Below are 23,911 nucleotides of genomic sequence, written 5' to 3'. Positions count from 1 at the left end.
ACACCATGGATCATGATGTGAGAAGGGCAAACATCAAGCCTTGATATATCCCTGTTCACCATGTGGAAGCAATATATGTTGTCATGGCAGGATTTTTTTAGTCTGTTCTAATTTGCTTTGTTTTAATTGCTTTTTATTGGTGGCAGAGAGATGGTTGGGGAAAAGGTTTGTTTCAATGTAATTTTTCTCTGGATCATGGATAGAAGAATTCAACCGTTACTGTTTTTGTGCTTCACTCACATTCCTCTCCTGATGCCAAAGACTCAGCAGCGGTAAAGTTCAAAGTGTATCCTACCCAAGCAACTATTTTGCATTGTTGATCCCAGACAGTGAACATAGGCAGATTATTCAGTCATCTGGGCCATCACACTTAAACCTGAACAACTTCTTGTCTGACATCCACGCATATGAGCATTCAGCAGAGATTACTGGATAGCCCTCAGCATGTGAACCTTGCCATTTTGTATCTCTGTCACCAGCTCATCCAAACTTGATGAATTCTAGTTTCCCAGCCATCTGTACTTAGATGAATTGTAGTATTCACTGTGACTTTGGCTGAAACCATCTACACAGCTTCTTTCTGATATAACTTCTCATTAATGTTTTTAGGTTTTGATTGCATCGCACTTGCCCTCCTATGAACTACGGCATAATCAGGTGGAGTCCCTCTTCCTGTCTGCTGTCGATATGTATGGGCACCAGTTCTGTCCTGACAATCTAAAGGTGTGTTCATGACTCTAGTATTGTGTTTCTATTGCGATTTGGTCAATAAGCTGCTTTCGCAGCATAATTCATTTTTTCAGGCAACCAAAAGACGTTTTCAGTAATGTGTAGATCACATAAGATGACTTGATGTAGAAGTTCAGCCATGATTTTATTGAATAGCAGAGCAAGCTCAAGAGGCTGTATAGTTATTCTAAGGTTGCTCTTTTACATGCCTTAATGGTTAGAGCAGCATTCGTAGAGGACTGGGAGTACTGTGCTTTTACATCTGGTCTCTTGGTCAGGAATGATGTGTAGCCTAAAGTAGCCAAAAGGTGAGGGGGGAAACTACTATAAACAAAGGATAGAGTAATCATTAACCTGAAATATTACTCTAAATTAATGTGTTCAAATTAGTAAAAGGTAATTTTAGGATTGATTATAAGAACATAAGAAATAGGAGCAGGAGTGGACCATAAGGCCCCTCAAGCCTGCTCCGCCATTCAGTATGATCATGGCTGATCCTCTGCCTCAACTCCACTTTCTTGCCATTCACCATGTCCCTTGATTCCCTGAGAGACCAAAAATCTGTCTATTTCAGCCTTAAATATATTAAATGATGGAGCATCCACAGCCCTATGGGGTAGAGAATTCCAAAGATTCACAACACTGAGTGAAGAAATTTATCCTCATCTGAGTCCTCTATGATCAGCTCCTTATCCTGAGACTGTGCCCAAGTATTTTAGATCCCCCAGCCAGGGGAAACAACCTCTGTGTCTACCCTGTCAAGCCCCTTCAGAATCTGGTATGTTTCAATGAGATCACCTCTGATTATTCTAAACTCCAGAGAGTACAGGCCCAATTTACTCAGCCTTTCATCATAGGACAACTCTCTCATCCTATGAACCAATCTAGTGAACCTTTGCCATACAGCCTCCAATGCAGCTGTATCCTTCCTCAGTTATGGAGACCAAAACTGCACACAGTTTTGTACAATTGCAGTAAGACTTCCTTTTCTTCTACTCAAATCCCTTTACAATGAAGGCCAACATGCCATTTGCCTTCCTAATTGCTTGCTATACCTGTATGTTAACTTTCTATATTCCTTGTATGAATACACCCAAGTTCCTACGAACATTAACATTGAGAAGTTACACATCTTTCAAAAAAAATTCTGCTTTTCTTTTCTTGCAACCAAATTTCACACTTCCTCACATTATACTCCAACTGCCACCTTGTTGCCCACTCACTTAACCTGTCTGTATCTCTTTGCAGCCTCTTTGTATCCTCCTCACAGCTTACATTCTCATATAGCTTAGTATCATCAGCAAACTTAGATACGTTACTCGGTCTCTTCATCTAAGTCATTAATATAGATTGTAAATAGCTGAGGCCCCAGCACCGATCCTTGTGGCACTCCACTAGTTGCAGCCTACCAACTTGAAAATGCCTTATTTATCCCTACTTTTTGTTTCCTGTCCGTTAGCCAATCCTTTGTCCATGCTAATATACTACCCCCAACTCCATGAGCCCTTATCTTGCCTATTAACCTTTTGTGTGGCACCTTATCGAATGCCTTTTGGAAATCCAAGTTTACTACATCGACTGGTTCTCCTTTATCTACCCTACTAGTTACATCCTCAAAAAACTCTAATAACTTTGTCAAACATGATTTCCCTCTCATAAAGCCATGTTGACTTTGTATGATCATACTATGATTTTCGAAGTGCATTTTTAAGACTTCCTTAATAATAGATTCCAGCATTTTCCCAACAACTGATGTCAGGCTAACTGGCCTATAGTTCCCTTTTTCCTGTCTCCCTCCTTTTTTGAATAACATGTTACATTTGCTAACTTCCAATCTGCAGGGACCATTCTTGAATCTGGGAAATTTTGGAAAGTCATGACCACTGCATCCACTATCTCTGCAGCTACCTCTTTTAGAACATTAGGATGTAGGACATCAGGTCCTGGTGATTTGTCAGCCTTTAGTCCCTTAAGTTTCTCAATACTTTTTTTCAGCTGATATTAATTACCTAATGTTTCTCACTCTTATTAGCCCCTTGGATCCCCTCTATTTCTGGTACGTAATTTGTGTCTTCTAATGTGAAGATAGACACAAAATATTTGTTCAATGTCTCTGCTATTTCCTCATTCCCCATGATAATTTCTCCTGTCTCTGCCTCTAAAAGACCAACCTTTACTTTAGCTACTCTCCTTTTTATATACATGTAGAAGCTCTTACAATCTGTTTTTAATGTAAAGAGATTAAGAAGTTATTGATATGAAGAAGGACACAAAGAAAGAAAGACTTACATTTATATAATGCCTTTCAGAACCTCAGGACGTCCCACTCCAGGACTTGAGCACAAAAATCAAGGTTGACATTCTAGTCCAGTACTGAGGGAGTGCTGTACTGTCAGAGATGCTGTCTTTCGAATGAAATGTTAAACCAAGTCCCCATCTGCCTTCTCAGGTGAACGTAAAAGATCCCATGGCACTATTTCAAAGAAGAGCAGGGGAGTTATCCCTGGTGTCCTGGAGCCACTATTTGTCCAGCAATCAACATCACAAAAACAAATTATTTGGCCATTATCACATTGCTGTTTGTGGGAGCTTGCTGTGTGCAAATTGGAGCCATGTTTCCTATGTTACAACAGTGGCTACACTTCAAAAGTACTTCATTGGCTATAAAGCACTTTGGGACGTCCGGTGGTCATGAAAAGTGCTATATAAATACAAGTCTTTTTCGCAGCCAATGAAGTGCTTTTGAATTGAAATACGGTAGCCAATTTGTGCACAGCAAATTCCCACAAATAGGAATGTGATAATGACCAGATAATCTGCTTTTTTTCTGTAATGATTGAGGGATAAATGTAGGGCAGGAGAATGGGGATAACTTCCCTGCTGTTCTTCGAAATAGTGCTATGGGACCTTTTATGTCCGCCTCAGTTTAACACCTCATCCAAGGGAGAGCACCCTCAGCAATGCAGCACTCCCTCAGTATCGGAGGATCATTCTGGACTTTTATGCTCATGTTTCTGACTCAGGGGCAAGAGTGCTACCAGCTGAGCCACAGTTGTCACAGTGAGTGATCCATGTGGGGATTAAACTTCCAAATAAAGGAGTGGACCAAAAACCCTGGAATCATTTAAGATGCAATTAGATGTTGCAAATAAGGGATGTTAGGATCTCTCTGAATAGATAATTTAAGATGACCTGAATGGCCTTCTGCATTGGTTATAGTCTTGCAATATTGTTTAAGGGATGGCATGACAGACAATTGGCTGAAGCTAGTGTTTTTGTACCTTATTACCTAGCACCCTGCTGTTGGGGATTCTTTCATTTTGTGATGCATTATTTCTGTAATTTCTTATCCATCTCTTTTGTGACTAGGGCATATATGCTGTTCTGAATGACTAATTATGTAATTAAAACAAACGGGGGACCCCTAGAGCATGAAGAATGCAATTTATTTTTAAAATTCTGAATATTTGAAGTTTTGTATGTTTTTGTGATGGGCCAAGCAGGGATTAGTGGACTAGAATCTGATTTTATTGTTGTTCGGCTTTAGAAATTGATCCTCTCAGAGACCTCCATCTTTGATGTCCTGCCCAGTTTCTTCTATCACGTCAACCAGGTTGTACGGATGGCAGCTCTTGAGGTAAATTCGTTATTTATTGAACATGTGCTAATGGTTCAGATGCGATATTGAATTAATTATGGATTTTATTTCCTTTTGCTTTTCATCCCCTTTTTACGCAATCTAAGAGTTTTTATTTCTTTCACTTTTTTTCACTTGTGATCAGTGACTATTGCCGTTGTGTGATTCCAGGACGTCTAGAATCTCACTTAAGTGAATGTTTTCATTGTGTGCTGTAATAGATTCCAAGCAAAAGATGCCAATTTCTAAATCCTTACAGTCTCTCACCTTGCAGGTGAAGAACAATTTCTGATTCCTCATTACTTAATGGTGCTAATTCATAATTATGCATTTGCCATGACTTTCACCATATCACACACTTAAGCCAACATACTACGATAATTAAAACAATGAATACAATCACTTGCTCTGTTACAAAGCACATGGAGATCATTCAACAACCATGGGTTGCTCCCACATTATAGGCTAAATTCCAACACTTGTGATCCCCTAACTTTTGTATTTGTCATTCAAGTGCCGCAATATCCTGACGCATGTATAGGCGTTCTAGGCTATATCTTATAGTTCCTAAATGACGGTTGTAAGTAGGCTATTCAACCATGGGGGTATTACATCTCTGTCTAATCCTGCCCTCACCCACATATTGGATAGTGTTTAGAAAGGACAGCTTCATATTTTTCTCAGCCCCTCTCCCTAAACCAATCTCACTTTCCTTCGTCTCTGGTTGCTAAGACCAACTGTAGCAGCACCACTGTCATTCTGACTGTGATCAGATAACTCAGAACTGACCTGATATAGGACTGGTCATTGATCCAATGGGAAAGCCCTAGTAACACTCTTTAATAAGATAACTCAGTTTTGAGAAAACTACAAAAGTATCTGTTTTTTCTCCGTTATGTTGACAATGTTAAGTTCATTTCACCCCTCTGATGAGCTGATGGCTTCCTCCAAATTGGTCATTCATAAGGTTTTTTGTTCTTGAGACTTCACACTCTGTTTCAGTCGTATCTCTTGCAGAGATCTTTGGTTTGATGCTGAACCTTCATCTTACCAGATGACAGAAATACTTTTCTTTAAAGGTCTATGTGCGAAGAGCATACATTGCCTACGAACTCAACAGTGTACAACACCATCAGCTGCAAAATGGCATTTGTGTGGTGGATTTCCAGTTCATGCTTCCCTCGTCTCATCCAAACAGGTACTGCCAGGTTTAAACTAAACTCCGCATAATAAAAAGGTGTGCATGTGTGTGCATTGCTAATCCTTTTCAAATGTTTTTTTCTGGAATTCTTTAGCTTTACTTGAACCAAAAATGTTTTCTCTACTTTGACTGCACTCAAACTGTTACTGGGGAATATGTGTTTTATCCATGTCCTGTTCTTGAGCATTGATTTCTTTGGGAGCTAAATTGGAGAGCCCCTGAAAATGGACACGGAGATTGCGTTGCCTGATTAAACCGTGCACATTCAATGTAATGCAGGCAGTACGGCAACTTAGTGCTGCCTGCTCATTTCTATGATTGCTGCTTGTAGCCAGTGCTAACTGCGCTGTTCATTGACTGTATGCATCAGCAGGGGGCCCCAAAATTGTAACTTGCTGCCGCCATAGATCAGCCTACAATCAACTGGTAATCTTCCTGAATGTGTGCTGCAAGTGCAGTGCTCAGAAATGGGAGATTGTGGACAAGTTCTCTGCTGATCTTGATCAGAATGTATAATCTTTTTAAGTTGAAGAATTTTGCAGAGGTTAAAGCTAGCTTGCACCTCTTAAAGGAGAGGTGCATTGTGGCTGGAGCAGGTGCTGGAAGACTAGCAGGAAGTGAGTCTGACATGGGAAACAGTGAATAATGGCACAACATGGGAGAGAACGGGCTCCAAGGTTGTCAGATACTGCACTGGAGGACTTGGCAGGAGGTGGAAAGTAGGAATGATATCCTATATCCACAGGGGACAAGGTTCAGAAGGCAGTGCGGCAGATAGCCAAGGAGGTCAATGCCAGGCATCAAGTGCTAAGAACCTTTCCGTAGTGCTATAAAAAGGTGGTAGAGGCGGGGTCATTGAATATTTTTAAGGCAGAGATAGATAGATTCTAGTTAGGCAAGGAAATCAAAACTTATGGGGAGTAGATGGGAGTGTGGAATTCGAGACACAAACAGATCAGCCATGATCTTATTGAATGGCAGAGCAGGCTCAAGAGGCGGAATGGCCGCCTTCTGCTCCTAATTTGTATGTTCATAAGTTCAATAACCTCACATGAGTGGTTAAGAGCACTGAATGCAACTTCAGATGCCATATCCTACCAACTGCATCACTAACCTCAGACACTGCTCAATTCACCATACCCCCATCATTCACCTACCAACAATCTTTATCAATCAGGACTTATACCTAACATTCCTATTCCTCACCTCACACTCACATGCTTAGCCAATGTCAATGGCCCCCTGCACCATAGGGAAGCCTGCAAACATAGTGAAGCCATATGTTCACTTCGCTTGCTTCTCTTTAGCAAGAGAGAATAAAATGTAGTTGGCTGTCATTGAATAGAGAGCCTGAGTGGCCTACTTTATGCAACAGTGGACTGAAAATGTTTTCAAGAAATCAGAAGCATAAAAATTTATTGTCACTTTCACAGTTGGCAATGTAGTCTTTGCCCTGTTCTGAGCTTGCAATTGTGGCTGCAGCAATTGGCAGATTTCACCTGAGGATGTCCTTATACTGAAGCACAGACTTCTGTTACATTGTTCCTCACTGATGTTCAGGTAGTCGAATTGTTCCCTAAGCACCCTGGGTGAATATGGCCTCTGCCGAGAGCCCTTCCCACCACCACCACCCCACCTTCCAGCATCATCTTGTCCTCTGTGCTGCCTCTGTTCATTCTCCAGGTCATGGTGTATTCCAAGGAGAATGCCTATTAGTGCACCCATGTCTGTGAGCAACTGATTTGTGCAGGAGCCTTGTGCAGTAAAAAAATCTTTCAGCGCCTGCCACAAGATGCATAGAGCTCCAAAATGGCACCACTGGCGTCAAATCAGCATTGCATGCTGATTGATGTCATGATCGTGCTGTTCTGCATACTTCTGGCAGCCATTCACTGCTTGTGCACTAATGGCCTCACCAATATGGCATCTGGCATGATTCACCCAAAAGTGTGTGTATGTATCACCGATGCCATCCTGGAGCTCTAAGCACACTCCTAGTGCTCAGAAAACAAATGCTAACAAACTCAATTTCTCACCCACAGTGTTTGAGAACAGCAATGTGCAATTACACTGTTCAATATTGTGCTGATTATTACTTATTATTTCAAAGTTATAAACCTGATATGTCAGTACCTGTCCTATTGTAGATCAGTTTATTTTCAGAATGCTTTAATTTTTCTCCCCTGGCACTGTGTCATGATGAGGTGTTTTCTCATATGTCCTATCAGCTACTATTTTTTTGTATGAGACTAGACAGGACATTCAACTGAAATGGTTGTGACATTGGTGGTTGGCATTCCAACCGTGCCTGATTGTGGCCTTGTCTCATATCCACACAAATGACCTTTCCAGCAGGAGGCATTGGATGGTAACTGATTTCCACCCCCACTCCAAAGCACACAGGATTTGAAGTTAATTATAGCATTTCCCCAGTACTACCCTGTCCCAGATCAACTAACCCCACACAGACTGATGATTGAACTGACCTTCGAGGCTTTTGTGGTGCCATTCAACGCTACACAATGCACGGTAACCTTGAAGGTACAGGAGTGCCACAAATCAGTTCTAAATTTTACAAAGAAATTCTTCAGTGTTTTACTGGCTCATGCTCTGAATGGCATGTTTATTTACAATATGGTATATTTATTGTGTATTATTGGGCGAAGTGAATGTAACTATAGTTACCAAGCCGCTTAACTTTTTTTGTTAAATGTTCAATTTCAGAGGAAGCAATCCTACCCTGTACAGGTAGAGTACAGTTCATATATTTGTTGCATGGATCAAAAGAAAAGAATGCTATCTTGCAAATAGTGAATAACTAACCCAATTGGTGAAAAATTAGGGGAGTGTGCAAACTGAGGCCTGAACTGACTGTGCCATTGCTAAGCATAACTATTACCAGTCCCGAACAAAGTTGAATTGGGCAGATTCAAACAGACCACATCTGAATTATAGGGAATGTGATGGGATTACTTTCTCTTAACAAATATGAAAATAAGTAAATAAAATAAATGAATTATGTTTTTGTTTGTGCTGATAAGAAAAGTAAAGCTGCCCATAATTTGCCAGTTCTTTCATACTGAGGCGCATTTTTGACAGTAGACAGGGAAATTTCACTTGGCATCCAACCCGTATTCAGTCCTCCATTGAGATTTGTTGTTCCATCTCCATTACCTCTTATTAATCCATGGTAGTAAATGGATTATTGCTGCTTTATATATTGCCAGTGTTAAAGGTCCTTCACATTATATGTTTTCTGGCACAAAGTGACATGAGAATTTGGTAAATTTTAACCCAGTTTGGATCAAACCCCCCTCACCTCTCAAAAGATTACAAGTTTGATCTGGAAACTTTCATATAATGCATGCCAAAATTTCAAACGTGCATGCCATCTGACATTTACAGTAACTTTCCTGAAATTGATCTCAGCTGCAACAATTTTTGAATTGCAGTTTTCGTTTTCAACTTGGTTGTGCCAGAGATTAATGTCTTTTAGGTTTTTTGAGAAATCAAACTAACTGGAACATGACGCAGCCAGCACTGAAAACAGTAAGTTGAAAAAGGAGATCATTCCAGAAGTAGTGGTTAGGTGACAGAAGCTTTCATTTTTAAAAGTCTGTAGGAGGTAAGAAATTCTGGAGTTTTGAAATCCTGGGAAAATTAAAGTTGGAGACTGTGCATTAAGGTTTGATTTAAGTAGTGATGAAAGAAGAAGAACATCTAGGGTGCTGTAAGCTCTGAAATTGCTGCCCTAAACCTCTCCGGCTCTCTACCTCTCTACCTCTGTCTCCTCCTTTAAGATGTTCTTTAAAACTACCTCTTTAATCAAGCTTTTGGTCACCTGTCCTATTATCTCCTTATGTGGCTGGCTGTCAATTTTTTTTGATAATGCTGCTGTGAAGTGCTGTGGGCCATTTTACTACATTAAAGGTGCTATATAAATGCAAGCTCTTGTTCCTCATAACCTCCAAATACAACAATAAGATAGGAAAGGCAGAATGGATTTTTTTTCTTTTACATAAGATCAAAAAATTCCAATTTGCCCTCTCATCAAAAATCTATTGGAGTAATAGTCTCCTGTTAAAATTTACTGAATAAAATGGAAAAGCTGAAATTCAACCAGCGCCTTTAAAACAAGGGTTGCAATGCCAAAGGCAACTGTTGGATCCGGTATGTTTGAGTATAATAACCACAACTGGGTCGTTCGCAAGCACCAGGTATTTTGGTTTGGTCAACTGAGCACTTATAATTAATGTAACCCTCTTTAATTTTTATTAGATTTCTTCAGTGTAGATTGACCATTGCAGACTATCATAGTATTAGTGCAGAAGCCACCTGGTGAAAACTGGTTAAATACAAGAAATCATCACAACCATCTCGCATAAAGGCCCCTCTTTTCATTGGCCTAGAAATGTGTGTCTGGCTTTCCCTATCAGAGAATCATCTCAAAACTTTTCTGTAAAGGGGGTTCTCAACTCACATTCATCTGGATTTAGCTCTAGCACTTTGGAATGTCTCAAGTACTGTGCATTCAGGAGATTTGCAAGTACACTCCGTATCCTACAAAATGATTTGCTTTTAACTGGCTGATCACTACCTTACATTTTTATGCTATTTCTAGATTCTGAACTACCATTTCAATAATCAAGTGAAATATAGTCACTGTGATACTCCATGATCCTTAATTTTGTATGGTTGATATCCATTATAAAATTGAAGAGAGGAAAATAATAATATGTATTAAAGGGTATGAGGTTTCTGAAAAGTAATAAATTAAAATGCAATGAGTAACATGCTTTAAATATTTTCCAGTTGAAGTTTATAGGAAAAAAACACTACTACTACAATCGTATGCTAGGCTGTGGTTCACAGGGTACGAAATATTCTGTTATACCAATTCTTTTGCATTGTTGACTTTTTGTCACATTTAATTACTGGGGTTGTCTTGAGATAGCTTTCCTTTTCAGAGCACTCTATGCTCACTTTTCCCCCACTGACGGTTGCTGTTTTCTCCCCTTTCTATTAAGAATTATAGATAAGTGCCACTGTTCCACGTTCTAAACTTTTTGATTTGGTTCACTTATTTCCTCTTCCCAAACACAATAGCTCATATCCGCTATTGTCAACATGCTAGTATAATTAAACAGGATCAGGAAGGAAAGTATGAGCAGCGAAAGGCATTAGTTAGTCTGGAATTGAGAACATTTTGCAAATGAATCTGCACTAGTCTGATTCCAATGCAGATCAGTTCATTAAAGCCAGGGATGAAGTTTCTTGTTTGGATATATTTTTGTGTACCTGACTGGTCCTTTCTTTTCTAATCTGTAGGATGTGTATTCCAACCAGCACAGTTCACTATGAGCTGAATCGGCAGAGCAGTGACCTCTTCATAACTAGCATGCAGTCATCTTTGTGTCAGAGAATGGGAGTCATGGTTGCATTTGAGGCATTTGAAGATTTAGTTAAGTGAGTACTGCCTAAACCAAGACTGCGCAAGAGTTATTGCTATAGTTTTTGCTCAATTTCTTTCGAAACTAGAAGGAACATCATGTTTGCCAGGATACCAGCAGTAATTTATCTTTTGTCTTGGTGAGTTTCATTAGCACATATGCCAACTTTGGACATGAGCAAATGCTGGCCAACAGCTTCAAAAAAATTGGCACAACTTTGAAACTCCTAAATCCTTATAGTCTGGCTTCTGTTCTGTTTAAAGTGACTAAGGAACTCCTTTGTGTCCGTGACCTTAGCATGTGATCTCTCCTTGACCTTTCTATATGGTTCCACTGTTCCACTGCCTCTCTTCTGTGCTTCACCTTTGCAGGTTCCATTTATTCTTGTTTCAGCACAGCTAACACCTCTCCAGCAATAGCCTGTCTTCCACCCCTCCAGCAATAGCCTGTCTTCCACCCCTCCAGCAATAGCCTGTCTTCCACCCCTCCATGGTCACCCTGGGTGTACCTCAAGGTCCCACGCCTTGGCCCACTTCCTTTTCTCATGTTCATATTTGTCCTTTGTGATATTATCTGTGGTTATTGTGTCAACATTCACACGTTTGTCACTGGCACAAAACTTTACCTCATCACCATCCCCCTTAAATCTACAACCATCTGTGTGTAACAGATTACTTGCCTGATATCTTTGTGGATGAACTAGAATTTGCAACAACTGACCATCAGGAGGAGCAATGGCAGCCTTCTGCAACAAACTGAGCGTCCTCAACTTCAGCTGCTCACGAAGGCTGAACCAGATGATGTACAGCCTTAGTGTTTTGTTTGACTCTGAGTTTGAGTTGAGCTTCAAGTTTCACCACTTAGACTCGTTACTTGCATCTCCACAAGATTGCCTGGCTCCACTGTTAGTTCAGCCCCATTGCTGACGAAACCACACTCTCTTTTTGTTGCTTTATGATTTGATGTCTCAAGTACCTCTTTAATGAGATCTTCTCTATACAAATTCCAACTCATCCAAACTCCACCACTTGTATCCTGTCCTCATATTACATCTTGCTCACCCATCACCCTTATCCTCACTGACCCCCTTTGCCTCCATGTCCTTGCCCCACCTACCTCTGTGACTTGCTTCAATGCTGTATTCTATCCTGTATCTTTTGCTTTTCCAACTTTGGGTTCCTTTTAAATCCTCTCTTCCCTCCCTTGCACTTCTGTTTGAAAGTGTATGTTTTGGATGTCAGGTGATGCCCATCAATAGTCAGAGCCTGCCGACACTTGTCATATAGGCTCAAAAGTAAATAATAGCTGCTTGTTTGAGGTGTTGAAGATATCTGTGGAATATATGGCAGCATGCATCATTGGTTTCAGAAGAGGAGGAATGCAAAGAAGATTTTTTTAAATGGATGTATGCATTGATATTTTAAATTAATATAGTTAGTGTACTAAATTATTAGAATATCTAATTTATATATCTATATTGGCACCATTAGCACTGAAAATATTTCATGAATACATTTTAAAGGTAATCCATTAAAATTGAGTGAGAATATCAGGACCTTTTTCACTTTTTGGTTCTGTGTTCTACAAAAATAGCTCCTGCAATAAATAAATAATACCAATGAAACACAGAATAAATTCTGCGTATGCCTAACCTGTGGGCTCACACTGACAATATAAACTATTTAATACTTTCTGTTATTAGTCTGTTAATAATTTGAATATTTGTACTTTTTAAAGAAACTTTGAAGAAGTGATTGCCTGCTTTGCTGACCCATCTCTGGATAGTCCACTATTTTCTGAGACTAGATCCACCTTCTTTGATCAGGAGGACAATAAGGTGGGCTGTGTTCTCCTAGTTTTACATATGAAATTTCGGATCTGTAAATACATATCTTACATCCTCCTCAAGCTGATGTTGGAGACTTTCAATGTAGCACTTGGTTTACTTTCCATTTTTAAATTAAGGTATCCAGGAGGAAAAACTTGAAAACAGAGGGAAAGAGGGTGGATTAATTGAGAAAGGTTAGAGGATACCAAGGTTGGGATTTTAAAACTTGCATATTTTAGGAGGCAGGCAAGATGAGGAATTTTGAGGTCCTGGAAAAGAATGAATTGGATTAGGAGACTTTGATGATGATGCAGAAAGGAGCAAGGCAATGTAGATAGTATATTGTCCCTAGTAAAGTGACCTTTAGGATGGATATCCACATACTGGAGAAGGTGCATAAGAGATTCAATAAGATGACACCAAGGATGTGTGGCTTTAGGGCAGACTATGGCTGGATTTTGTGGAGGAGGCAGTGCTCCCAGCACTGGGCTAAAAAGGTGGGGGGAACCCCATCTCGGTCTTTATGCGCCCCTGGCGTGATCCTCCATTGTTTTGAGGCAATGTTTCCGGCGTGGGGATCTCCATCCCTTTAAAGACAGGGACCTGCCTCCAAGAGCTGCTGGCCAATCCCAGGGATGGCAGCTCAGCAGTGGCATCGGGAGCAGTGGCCACTGCCGGTACTGCAGCGGCCTTGGACCTAGGCCCAGTGCTGGAACCCTGGACCTCAGGTAAATGAGGCTGGGTCGCTGGGGCCAGGCCGGAAGGTCCCGGGGTGAGGGGCTGGTTGTTATGAGCTGTGAGGTTAACAGTCTTGCTTGTACTATTTCTTAATTGAACTGACTCTGTGCTGGCTGCTTGCAGTGAGTGCCTCATGGTAGAGGTCACGTGTCTATGGCAAGCCAGGAGGCACATTAGTACAGTATTGCATTTCTATCCCAAACATCTCCCTTTCATGTAAGATAAAACTTGCATGCATTATCATTTACACTGAGTTGCCCAAGTTACCCACTATGCACACAACTGTTCTCATGCATTAACAGTTCATTGTTCTTATCAGTCTCTGCACATGCATTGCACATACAGTCTTTAAATCATGCTTGTCTCTTAATGGTGCAGATGCACATTGTCATTGGCTGTTCATCTGGGTGATTTTCCTTCTCCAGTGTGGTGTCGTTCCCGTGTCACTTGTTGCCGTGGTAACCTTTGTGTTCCATTTCCGTTGTTGAGGTGCTGTGGACCTCTAGCATGTCAGCAATGTGGTCTGTGCAGATGGTGAGTTCACATCTTCCTGATTGTCCGCCTTCCATGACTGAACAGTTTCTCCAGTTGTGCGTATGTGCCTGCGGTTGCGATGGTATATCTGGTCGTTCGCTTCCACCACATATGATCAAGGTGACAACTGCTCTACGCAGGTCCCATGTTGTGACTTGGGCTGACTCTTGTGAGCACTGAAGGTTTGTACCCTGACTGGCTCTCCAATGCTCATTCTGGCAATGGTTTGGCAGTTTTGTCAAAATGAAATTTGGCTTTCTGCCATTTCACCTTGATTTTTGTCACTCACACCTGTTACTACTTCTGGCTTCAGTAGCTTTTTTGCTATTGGAAGAGTAGTTTGGGTGTGGTGTGGCGTGCCATTAGTCTTTGTACCGGACTATTTTCCATGCTTTCAGTAGGTCTGTTTCTCCACCCGAGGATGCCTAGTATACATCTGTGCCGGATTTGCTCAATTTCTTTATGATTCCTTTGGCGATTTTCACTGCTGCCTCACTGGGGATAGTACGGAGATGATGTATAGTGTTGAATTTCCCAGTCCCATATGAAGTGGCTGAATTATTCACTCGTGAACTGAGAGCCATTGTCGCTCATCACAATGTCTGGAATGCTGTAATGACCGAAATGTGCTTTCAGGTATTCTGCAATCTCACCGGTAGTTGTTGAGGTCAGCTGGTCTATCTCCCAATAGTCAGAATAGAAGTCTACGGTGACAAGATATTCAGTTCCTGTTATAGTGAAGAGGTCTACTCCCGCTTCATCCATGGTCTGTTTGCGATGTCATGTGTCATTAGCGGCTCTTTAACTTGCTTAGCTTGGTAATCATTATAGGCACTGCACTGGCTGATGTTGTCCTTAATTTCATTGCTCATGTTTGGCCAGTAGAGCACTTCTCTTACCTTCCTCAGACTTGACTCAATTCGTTGGTGGCTTGCATGGATGTACTTTAACATCTCTCCTCTCAATCCAATAGGGATGATGACTTGGGCTGTCCATTCATCTCTATATGCCCAATACGCTGTTGTGACCACAGGAGTGTCCTTGATGCTTTCAGGCCATCCTTTCATCACTACTTCTTGCAACACTTGGAGAGTTGCATCTTGATGGGTAGTGTGCGTGATTTGAGCAAGGAGCTTGTATATCAGATTCAAGTCTCTGCTGGGTTGATGACTTCCAGAGCACGTCGAGCTGCAGCTTCACGTTGGATCTGGAAGATCTCACACTCTGTCGTAGCATCCTCTACTTTCTTCATAAGGAGTGTTGCTCTCAATAGCATGTCAGCAATGTACATCTGTTTCCCTTGCTTGTATGTCATGTCCAGATGGTATCTCTGTAACCGGAGTAATATTCTTCATAGATGCTGTGGAGCAGATAGTAGTGGCTTGAGGAAAATGCTTTGAAGTGGCTTGTGATCAGACTCGACTGTCATTTTGTCTCTTCCAAGTAGGTATTGATAAAAATGTTAACAAGCGAAGACAATGACCAGGCACTCTTTTTCGATCTCAGCATAGCGTCATTCTGTTTGCATTTACTCCCTGGATGCAAATGCAACTGGTTGTTCTTGCTGCAATAGAGTTGCTCCAAGTCCTGTCTCGCTGGCGTCACGCTGCAGGGTGACTTCGTCATTTATGTCATAGTATTTCAGCACTGGCGTTGGCGTCACTAGTTACTTGATATTAGTGAATGCTGCTTTTTGTTCTCTGCCCCAATACCACTGCACGTCCTTGGCGGTGAGTTGCGTAATGGTTCACATTTCAACGACAAATTGGACAAGAATTTTGCTAAGTAGTTGATAAATCCACAAATCGCTGCACTACTTTTACATTTGTCAGTCACCGCATCGCTGCTACCGCTCTCACCTTTTCAGGATCTGGACAAAGAACTTTTGCTGTCACTACGTGACCTGTGTACTTGCATTCAGACATCTTTAATTGCAATTTTTTCTTGTTCAGCTTCAAGTACATCTGGCGAGCTCTGTCTAGCAGTCCCACTAGATTTTGATTGTGGTCAGAAATAGCTTCTTCCATTGTGTCTCCACATCCATAAACTAGCAGATCATCCACTATAGCTTCCACTCCAGGAAGATCACTAACCATCTCATGCTGTCTGCGCTGATACTCCTCTGGAGCCATGGAAATGCCAAATGGCTTGTGTAACCATCTGTATCTCCCGAACAGTGTCCAGATCGTAGTTAGAAAGCTGCTGCTTTCATCCAGCTTCACTTGCCAGTAACCATCCTTCGCATCTAGGGTAGTGAAGATTTTTGCCTTTGCAAATTGTGGCCATATTCCTTCGATGGTTGGCATGGGGTATTGAGATCTCTTCAGAGCTTTATTTAAATCCTTTGGGTCGATGCATACTCTCAGCTTTCCAGGGTGTTTCATTGTTACCATGCTGCTAATCCATTCTGTGGGAGCTGTCACTTTCTTGATTACTCCCTTCTTTTCCAGCTCTTCTCTCTTGTCGTTCAGGCTGGCCTTGAGGACAGCTGGAACTTTCCTCGGCAGATGCTAAAATGGTCTTACCTTCTCATCTACTTCAGGATGATATTCTCCAGGAAGACATCCTAAACCTGTAAACATTGTACTCCTCTAGCATCTGTTCCGCAGTCAATGGTTTAGTGTGCTGTGACATGTTGCAAATCTCTTTTTGCACGTTGAGGTTACCAGTCCAAGCTTCAAACTTGCTTCGGCTGAGATGAGTGGCTTTCATTTGCTGTCCATGATCTGGAACTCCAGATCTTCATTCTTGTCGTTACATTGGGCTCTCAGAGAAATTTGTTCTCTCAGCACTTGTTTGGTGCCATCATATAGCCTCAATCTTACTTTTGAGGGCTTCATTTTTGAGTCGCCATGTTGAGCCAATTCGCGCAGGTCTGTGAAGGTCATAATGTTGCATGACGCACCAGTGCCTATCTGATACTTTAAGTTGCCTTGATATTCTCCTTCTGCAGTCATCATTCCAACAGTGACAAACCATTTGTCACCTATCGACCTGCCTGAACCTGTTGTATGGTGTATAGTGATTCGTCAGAATCTTCAGCCGATCTCTTTCCAGTGGCCATCTGTACCTGCTTGTTGTGCTTCCTTCTAGCCAAACACTTGTGTACAGGATGATTCAGCTTCTTGCCTGTTTTCCCCATGCTGGACATGCCTTCTTTTCCTGCGCATGATGTCCTCTGCAGTATTTGTTTCTTGCTCTTTGTTCATGATTTTTCTGCCCTTTGGGCTGGAATGTCTATCAGCATATTGCAAGGCCTGGTCTGTTCTGCCATTAATAGGCTCTAGCTGCTGATTTACAACCTCAGTGCTTCTGCACATGTCAGTCACTTTTCTGAGAGTAAGTTTGTTTTCTGTCAGTAGACGTGCTCTCACTCAGGATCTCTTACGCCTAATACAATCCTGTCTTCAATTAGATCATCTTTTAGTTGCGCAAATTCACAGGATTCTGCAAACTGTGTTAATGCAGTTAAATATTGATCAGTGGACTCTTCTTCACCTTGGACCCTAATATTGAACACATACCGTTCATAAGTTACGTTCAGTTGGGGTTCAAAGCGCGCCTTCAAGGCTTTCAAAATTTCTGCTGTCTGATTTTGTTTTTGTTCTTCGGAGAGATTTAGGGTGGTATACATTTTGTAACAGTCTCTCCCCAACAGTGATAACAATGTAGCTACTCGTAGCTGCTCTGGTTTGTTAATTAAATCTGTTGCAATTTTGTAATTTTGCCATTACGAGGGGAAGAACTGCCAGTTCTGCTTCACATCACCTTTCATTTCGACTGGCACAGGCAGAGGAAAATTTGCAGCCATAGTGTCATACCCCAGTGCTTTCAGCTGTGTCCTGTTTCTTTGTTTCTTTTCTGTGGCTTCAAGCAGGTCTGAACGTTTCTGTGTTCTTCTTTCTGTAGCTATGCTTCTATACAGCTCTTCAACGCTCAATCTCAACTCCACTCTGACACCATGTTACAAGCTCACAGGACAACTTGCTTGTACTGCATCTTTATTGAACTGACTCTGTGATTGCTGCCTGCAGTGAGTGCCTCATGGTAGATGTCACATGACTATGGCAAGCCAGGAGGCACATTAGTGCAGTATTGCATTTCTATCCCAAACAGTGGTCATAAAATCCAGGGGGAGGGGGTGGGTAGCTGGCAGGTGCATTGTTTCCCAGCCAAGGTCCTCCATAAGCCACGGAGAAGGGACCACCCCCACCCCCCCCCCCCCACACCCTGGCAAGCCCGCAGGGAGAGCACCTCGTTTTACAAGGCGCCATCCCCGTGTGGTTGACATCTTCCTGCGTGGTGGAAGTCTCTCCAACCCACCCCTGGTTAAATCCGTTAACAGGCCAATTAAGGACCTCGATTGGCCTCTGGGCGGGAAGGCCATTGTTGGGGGCTTAACAACGGGGCTGCAAAAGGTCCTCCGCCTTCTGTCCCCACCTTCACGATTATATGGACCCTCGCCCCGAAACCCGCCTCTGACCCCACCTCAGGGGGCCCATAAATTCCAGCCCAATTAAAAACTGGGATTTTTTTCACTGGAACCAAGAAGGAGATTTAAGAGGTGTTTTGGGGGCAACAATCATTAGTTGATAAATTGGTAACTATTGGACATAAATTTAAGTAAAAAATAACCAGAGCAGAATCAATAAAATGGGGATGAAGTAGCTTACCAGCTAGAAGTGAGGGGAGTGTTCATCTGCCCCAGGAAATATGAATTTATAATGAACACACATCCGAGACACGGTTATTGCTTATCCTGTATGAACTGTAATTCAATTAATAATTATAAATAAAAAGCCTTTTCAAAATGTTATTTGTTTAAATAGAGCTTGAAGGAGGAACCTATTCATATTCTGAATGTTGCCCTCAAAGAAGTTGATTGCGAACAGGATGATGAACTGGTGCCTATCTTCAGCAGATTCTGCCAATCAAAGGTATCTATACAACCTGCCTTTTTAGACTTGATCTGTGAGCAATTACCACCTTATGTCAGCTGTGGCTCAGTTGGTAGCACTGTTGCTTCTGAGTCAGAAGGTTGTGGGTTCAAGACCTACTCTAGGACTTGAGCACAAAATCTAGACTGATACTAAGGAAGTGCTGCACTGTAAGAGATGCTGTCTTTTGGATGAGATATTAAACCAAGACCATGTCCACCCTCAAAGGTGTATGTAAAAGATCCCACAGCGCTATTTTGAAGAACACGGGAGATACCCCGGTGTCCTGGCCAAAATTTAACCCTCAATCAACATCACAGAAGGAGATTATCTGACCATTATCACAATGCTGTTTGTGGGAGTTTGCTGTGCGCAAATTGGCTGCCATGTTTCCTACATTACAACAGCGACTACACTTTAAAAAAAGTGCTTCATTGGCTGTAAAGTGCTTTGAGACATCCAGTGGTGGTGAAAGGTCCCTCATAAATGCAAGTCCCTTTCTCTTTTCTCACTATAGCTAGGAGTGCTGTGGATAATGTCCTAGTTTTTCCCATGACAATTACAGTTTTGTTGCTATTCACCACAAATGCCTTTAAGGCACAGTGTCATCAAAATAGGGTCATATTACATTCGAAAAGTCAAGGATGATAAAAAGCAATTCAAACTCACCTTCAAGTACCCTAATTTTTCCACCTTGACTCCCGGTTACATTTTGAATTAGCCTAATGTTTTTGTTTTTACTGTCTGGTTGGGAGGATTATTCCAAGCAGTTTCTCTGAATACCTGGTCAAATTTACTGTTTACTAATTAAAGTTATAAAATAGTAAAATGTATTTTCGGAGAAAAAACAATGGCATAAAAATATCGCTACTAATTTTTGCATACATTTAAGAATTAAAGCCAAGCTCATTGAAAATTTTACATAGTAACTAATGCAAATAACCAACATGGTAGATTCCAGAGCAGGCTACTCTTGAAAATATTAGTTTTGTAATTTGATCAAAAGCTTCAGCTGTTCCCTTTTCTTTGTGTTTACAGAAAGCACTTCTCTTCGACTATGGAATCAGACGAATTACCTTTCTAGTTGGACAGAAGGTAAGCTTTTCTAAATTGGTTAATTAGACTTGAAGACTGTTACATCAAAGATTATTTGCTACAATTATAGGTATCCACAATGTGATCACTGAATTTTAGACTTTCTTCCCAAACTCTCTTTTCTTTACAGCGAGAATTCCCCAAGTACTTCACCTTCAGAGCAGGTACTGAGGTACATGAAGCCATTTACCACTCATACAAGACCGATAAGTATTACCTCTTTGAGTTTTGGTTGTATGGATTTTGGAACAGAGGAGGAGTCCAAGTCTACCACTGCATTTCAGGCTGTCCTATTATTTCTGGGATCTGAGTTTGTAAATCCATCCCAGAAAGTCTCTATTCTCTTGCTGCTAACATGGGGCTGAACTTTACCGGCCCCTCAATGCCATGGGTCGTGGCACGGGGGACGGTAAAATTTTGTGGGAAGAGGGTCGCCTTGACCTGCAACATCAAGAAGGGCCCGCCACGTATTACCGGCGGCGGGGGGACATCGGTGCGACCCCACCCTGCCGCCACATGGCGGCAGGCCCTTCATCTGCCTGTTGAAATGAACCTAAATGAGATGCAAATAAACTCAGCTGCAGGCAGCGGACGTCCCACGCCAATTTTACCGACTCCAACCGCAGCTCGTACGGAGTTGCGAGGCGAGACCCTGGTGGGGAGGGGGGGAGGAATAACATTTTCAGGTTGGGAGGGGTGGAGGAGTGGGGAAATAACATTTTTATTGGATGTGAAGATGGTGGAAAGGGGATATAGGCCTGATGTTCGAAGTTTGGGGGGTAAAGTTTGGATAGGGAAAAAGGTATGTGTTGGTCATTTCGGGCATTGAAATTACCATTGGGGGTTTGGGGAAGGGCCTCCATCACAAACTTTTTTTATTTAATAAAATTTCACAATGCTACAACTTTAAATATTCAAATTTTACTGAAGGGCTTTAAATTCTTTAAAAATGGCATCTGCGCAGTGGCGTCGGACATGTTGCTGGGGACACGGCAGCCGCCCCCTCTACGTCATCAGGGCAGCTGCTCTGTCCCCTCTAATGAGCCCCCACACGTAATATCGCAGGGGCTCAGGGACGGCGCCAATAGAGTGCACCGTCATGCACTATGATGCACTTTTTAAATTCAGCCCATAATCTTTTAGGGAGGCGGTGGCATAGTGGTATTATCACTGGCCTAATAACCCAGAGACCCAGGGTATTTCTCTGGGGACATGGTTTCAAATCCCACCACAGCAGAAGGTAGAATTTGAATTCAATTAATAAATCTGGAATTAAAAAGATAGTCTAATGATGGCCATGAAACCATTGTCGATTGTTGTAAAAACCCATCTGGGTCACTAATGTCCTTTAGGGAAGGAAATCTGCTGTCCTTACCTGGTCTGGCCTACATGTGACTCCAGACCCACAGCGATGTGGTTGACTCTTGCATGCCCTCTGAAATGGCCTAGCAAGCCACTCAGTTGTATCTAACTGCTAAGAAGTCAATAAAAACAGCACTGTGGGTGTACCTACCCCACATGGACTGCAGCGGTTCAAGAAGGCAGCTCACCACCACTTTCTCAAGTGCAATTAGGGATGGGCAATGAATGCTGGCCTGGCCAGCGATGCCCACATCCCATGAATGAATAAAAAAAAAACACAAACCTGTCTGCTATTTGGTACCAGAGACTGCTTAATGCTGTTACTGATAGCTGAAAGTGTACTGTTCTCAAATGCTTATATTCTGAATTTAGATGAGCATTTGAGTTCAGGAAGAAGAGTATTTGAGAGCTGGTACATCTGTGTGGTAATTGTTGAGTCTGTTAATGTTTTCAAAATCTTGAATAATATTTAAAACTTTCAGAGTTTGTTTCCTTCGATATTGTCCTCTGTCTTTTATTTGAAATTTTAATTAACACAACTTCAGGGAATTTCCTCTCATGCTGGTCTTGTAAGTTTTTGCATTGTAACTTGCTGGAATGCAATGTTGACTGTTAATAAATTACAGTAATGAAGTTAATAAAACATAAGAATTTGCTTCATTACTGTATTATCCCTAAAGTAAAAACTTAAAACAGTTGTAATAAATATAACTTGTATCTGTTTTAAGATGGTTCTTCATATTTTTTAAAGTTTAGACTTTTGACTGAAGGATTTTCCTTCCGTCTCTCTGCAAAATTTGATCAACTCAAAATGTCTTCTAATGGCAATTTCCTTTCACTGAGTTGAACAACAAAGATTTCAAAATCTTTGTATTTAATTGCATTTGAACTTGTCATTCGAAGAGGTTGTCCAGATGAACTTCTCTGTGCCATATCAAGCATGGGCATATTCTTCACTGGTGAATCAATTTTATGTGTCCATTCAGATTTTACGAAGTGCGCTCGGAAGCCAGGGGGCTTCAAAGCCCAATAGGTATTTAAGGACAGCAATGGAGTGGCAGCTGCATTCTGCATTCAACAGCTGTGGGGTCAGGGAGTTTGCCTTCACAGGCTGGTGCAGTGTGGCCAGAGTGTTTAGCATGGAGGATGGGGAGTTGAGGAGCCAGGAATCAGGAGCCTCAGTTGTGCCATCAAGCTCATGGCGTGGGGGTCAATCGAGAGGGGGACTTGAGGGGGGTGGGGTGGGCAGTGTTGAGGAAGCGGCTGGCAAGTGGCCCCTGTGACTGGCAGTGCCCAAATGCCATGGGTATCGTCCATTCAGGAAGTATGTCCTCCAGCAAGGAGGAGAACCTGAGAGGGAGGGAGGTGCAGACACATGGATCTGGTCAGCAGCAACCTCAGGGCCACCTGCAGGGACACCTTGGGATGGGGAAGTGGCAGAAGGCTGCATCGGTAACCTCTTCGCCCTCTCCCAATGGCAGGTCTACACTGCTGGCTAGATGTCTTCTGAGTCTGTTACAAAGGTGGTCACAGGCTACTGAACAGGAAGGTCTGAGACAGTATTCCGGTGCTGGTGGCCCTTTAAAGATGGCACCAGCACACCCGACTACATCAGTTGACGATGCAGCCGTCACCTCAGTTCCCGCCTCCAGCTGATGAATAGTCTGCCGCCTCGCCTGCCAGCCCTTAATTGGCTGGCCGACAAACGTTTTCTCCGAGAATGCCAGCGCCACTCACTTCCAGTCCCGCCTCCCCCCCCCCAGCGCCAGGCCATTTAAAATCCCAGCCTTTGTCTCTATAGATAGGCTTTTGTTTTGGGAGGGGATTCAGAAAATTTGCATGTTTTGTTTACAGTGCATTTTGACATGATTTACTTTATGTATTTAATAAATGAATAGAAATTTTCCTCTTCATATTTTCATAAAGACAATGAGTAGAGTTTTCCCAGACCCGGGTTGGTGGGCTGTGAGGTGGGGGGGCTGGGAAAATGGGGGCGGATCCACATCGGGAAAGCTCCCGAGGCAGTCCCGCTGTTGGGATGTTTCCCAGTGGCAGGAGTGGGCGCGGATTAGCTGCCCTCTGAATGGAGGCAGGTAGGCAGGCAATTTAAATAATTAAAGGTGCTATTAAAGGCAATTTTCCTGTTCCGCCAGCATTTTGCTCACAGATCCCGCTCCCACCACCACCCCCCCTCCCCCCTCTCCACTGCCGCATGGGGAGGCCAGCAGCTTCATGAAGTTGGCCTTCCTGCAGCCATCTGTGGAGCTGCTGGAGCTGAAGGCTCTGTGCCCAAAGAGGAGGCCGCAAGCAGGGAAAACTGCTTCCAATGGGCCATCCAGAGGGGCTGCCTGCCTGGTTCCTCTGATTAAATTTTTCACTTACTTATTTGAGGATGCCTCC

General features: G+C 42.3%; 1 protein-coding gene across 9 annotated transcripts in view; it reads left to right on the top strand.

The window, feature by feature from the left end:
- The window catches only part of acacb (acetyl-CoA carboxylase beta), a 173,843-nt gene that overhangs the window by 104,318 nt on the left and 45,614 nt on the right, over nt 1-23,911 (top strand). For 7 of the 9 annotated variants that reach the window (XM_068054741.1, XM_068054740.1, XM_068054734.1 and 4 more), the window contains exons 25-33: nt 610-723; nt 4,277-4,366; nt 5,446-5,564; nt 8,292-8,315; nt 10,896-11,033; nt 12,755-12,854; nt 18,947-19,054; nt 20,093-20,149; nt 20,280-20,321. In XM_068054741.1, the coding sequence (XP_067910842.1) occupies nt 610-723; nt 4,277-4,366; nt 5,446-5,564; nt 8,292-8,315; nt 10,896-11,033; nt 12,755-12,854; nt 18,947-19,054; nt 20,093-20,149; nt 20,280-20,321 (792 nt within the window). The remainder of the gene's footprint in view (nt 1-609; nt 724-4,276; nt 4,367-5,445; nt 5,565-8,291; nt 8,316-10,895; nt 11,034-12,754; nt 12,855-18,946; nt 19,055-20,092; nt 20,150-20,279; nt 20,322-23,911) is intronic. The other 2 variants (XM_068054743.1, XM_068054735.1) reach the window with 2 other exon arrangements.

This window comes from Heterodontus francisci, chromosome 23, assembly GCF_036365525.1.
Source record: "Heterodontus francisci isolate sHetFra1 chromosome 23, sHetFra1.hap1, whole genome shotgun sequence".
NCBI lineage: Eukaryota > Metazoa > Chordata > Chondrichthyes > Heterodontiformes > Heterodontidae > Heterodontus > Heterodontus francisci.
The sequence above is the reverse complement of the archived record's forward strand: the minus strand, read 5'-3'. Positions and strand labels throughout refer to the sequence as shown.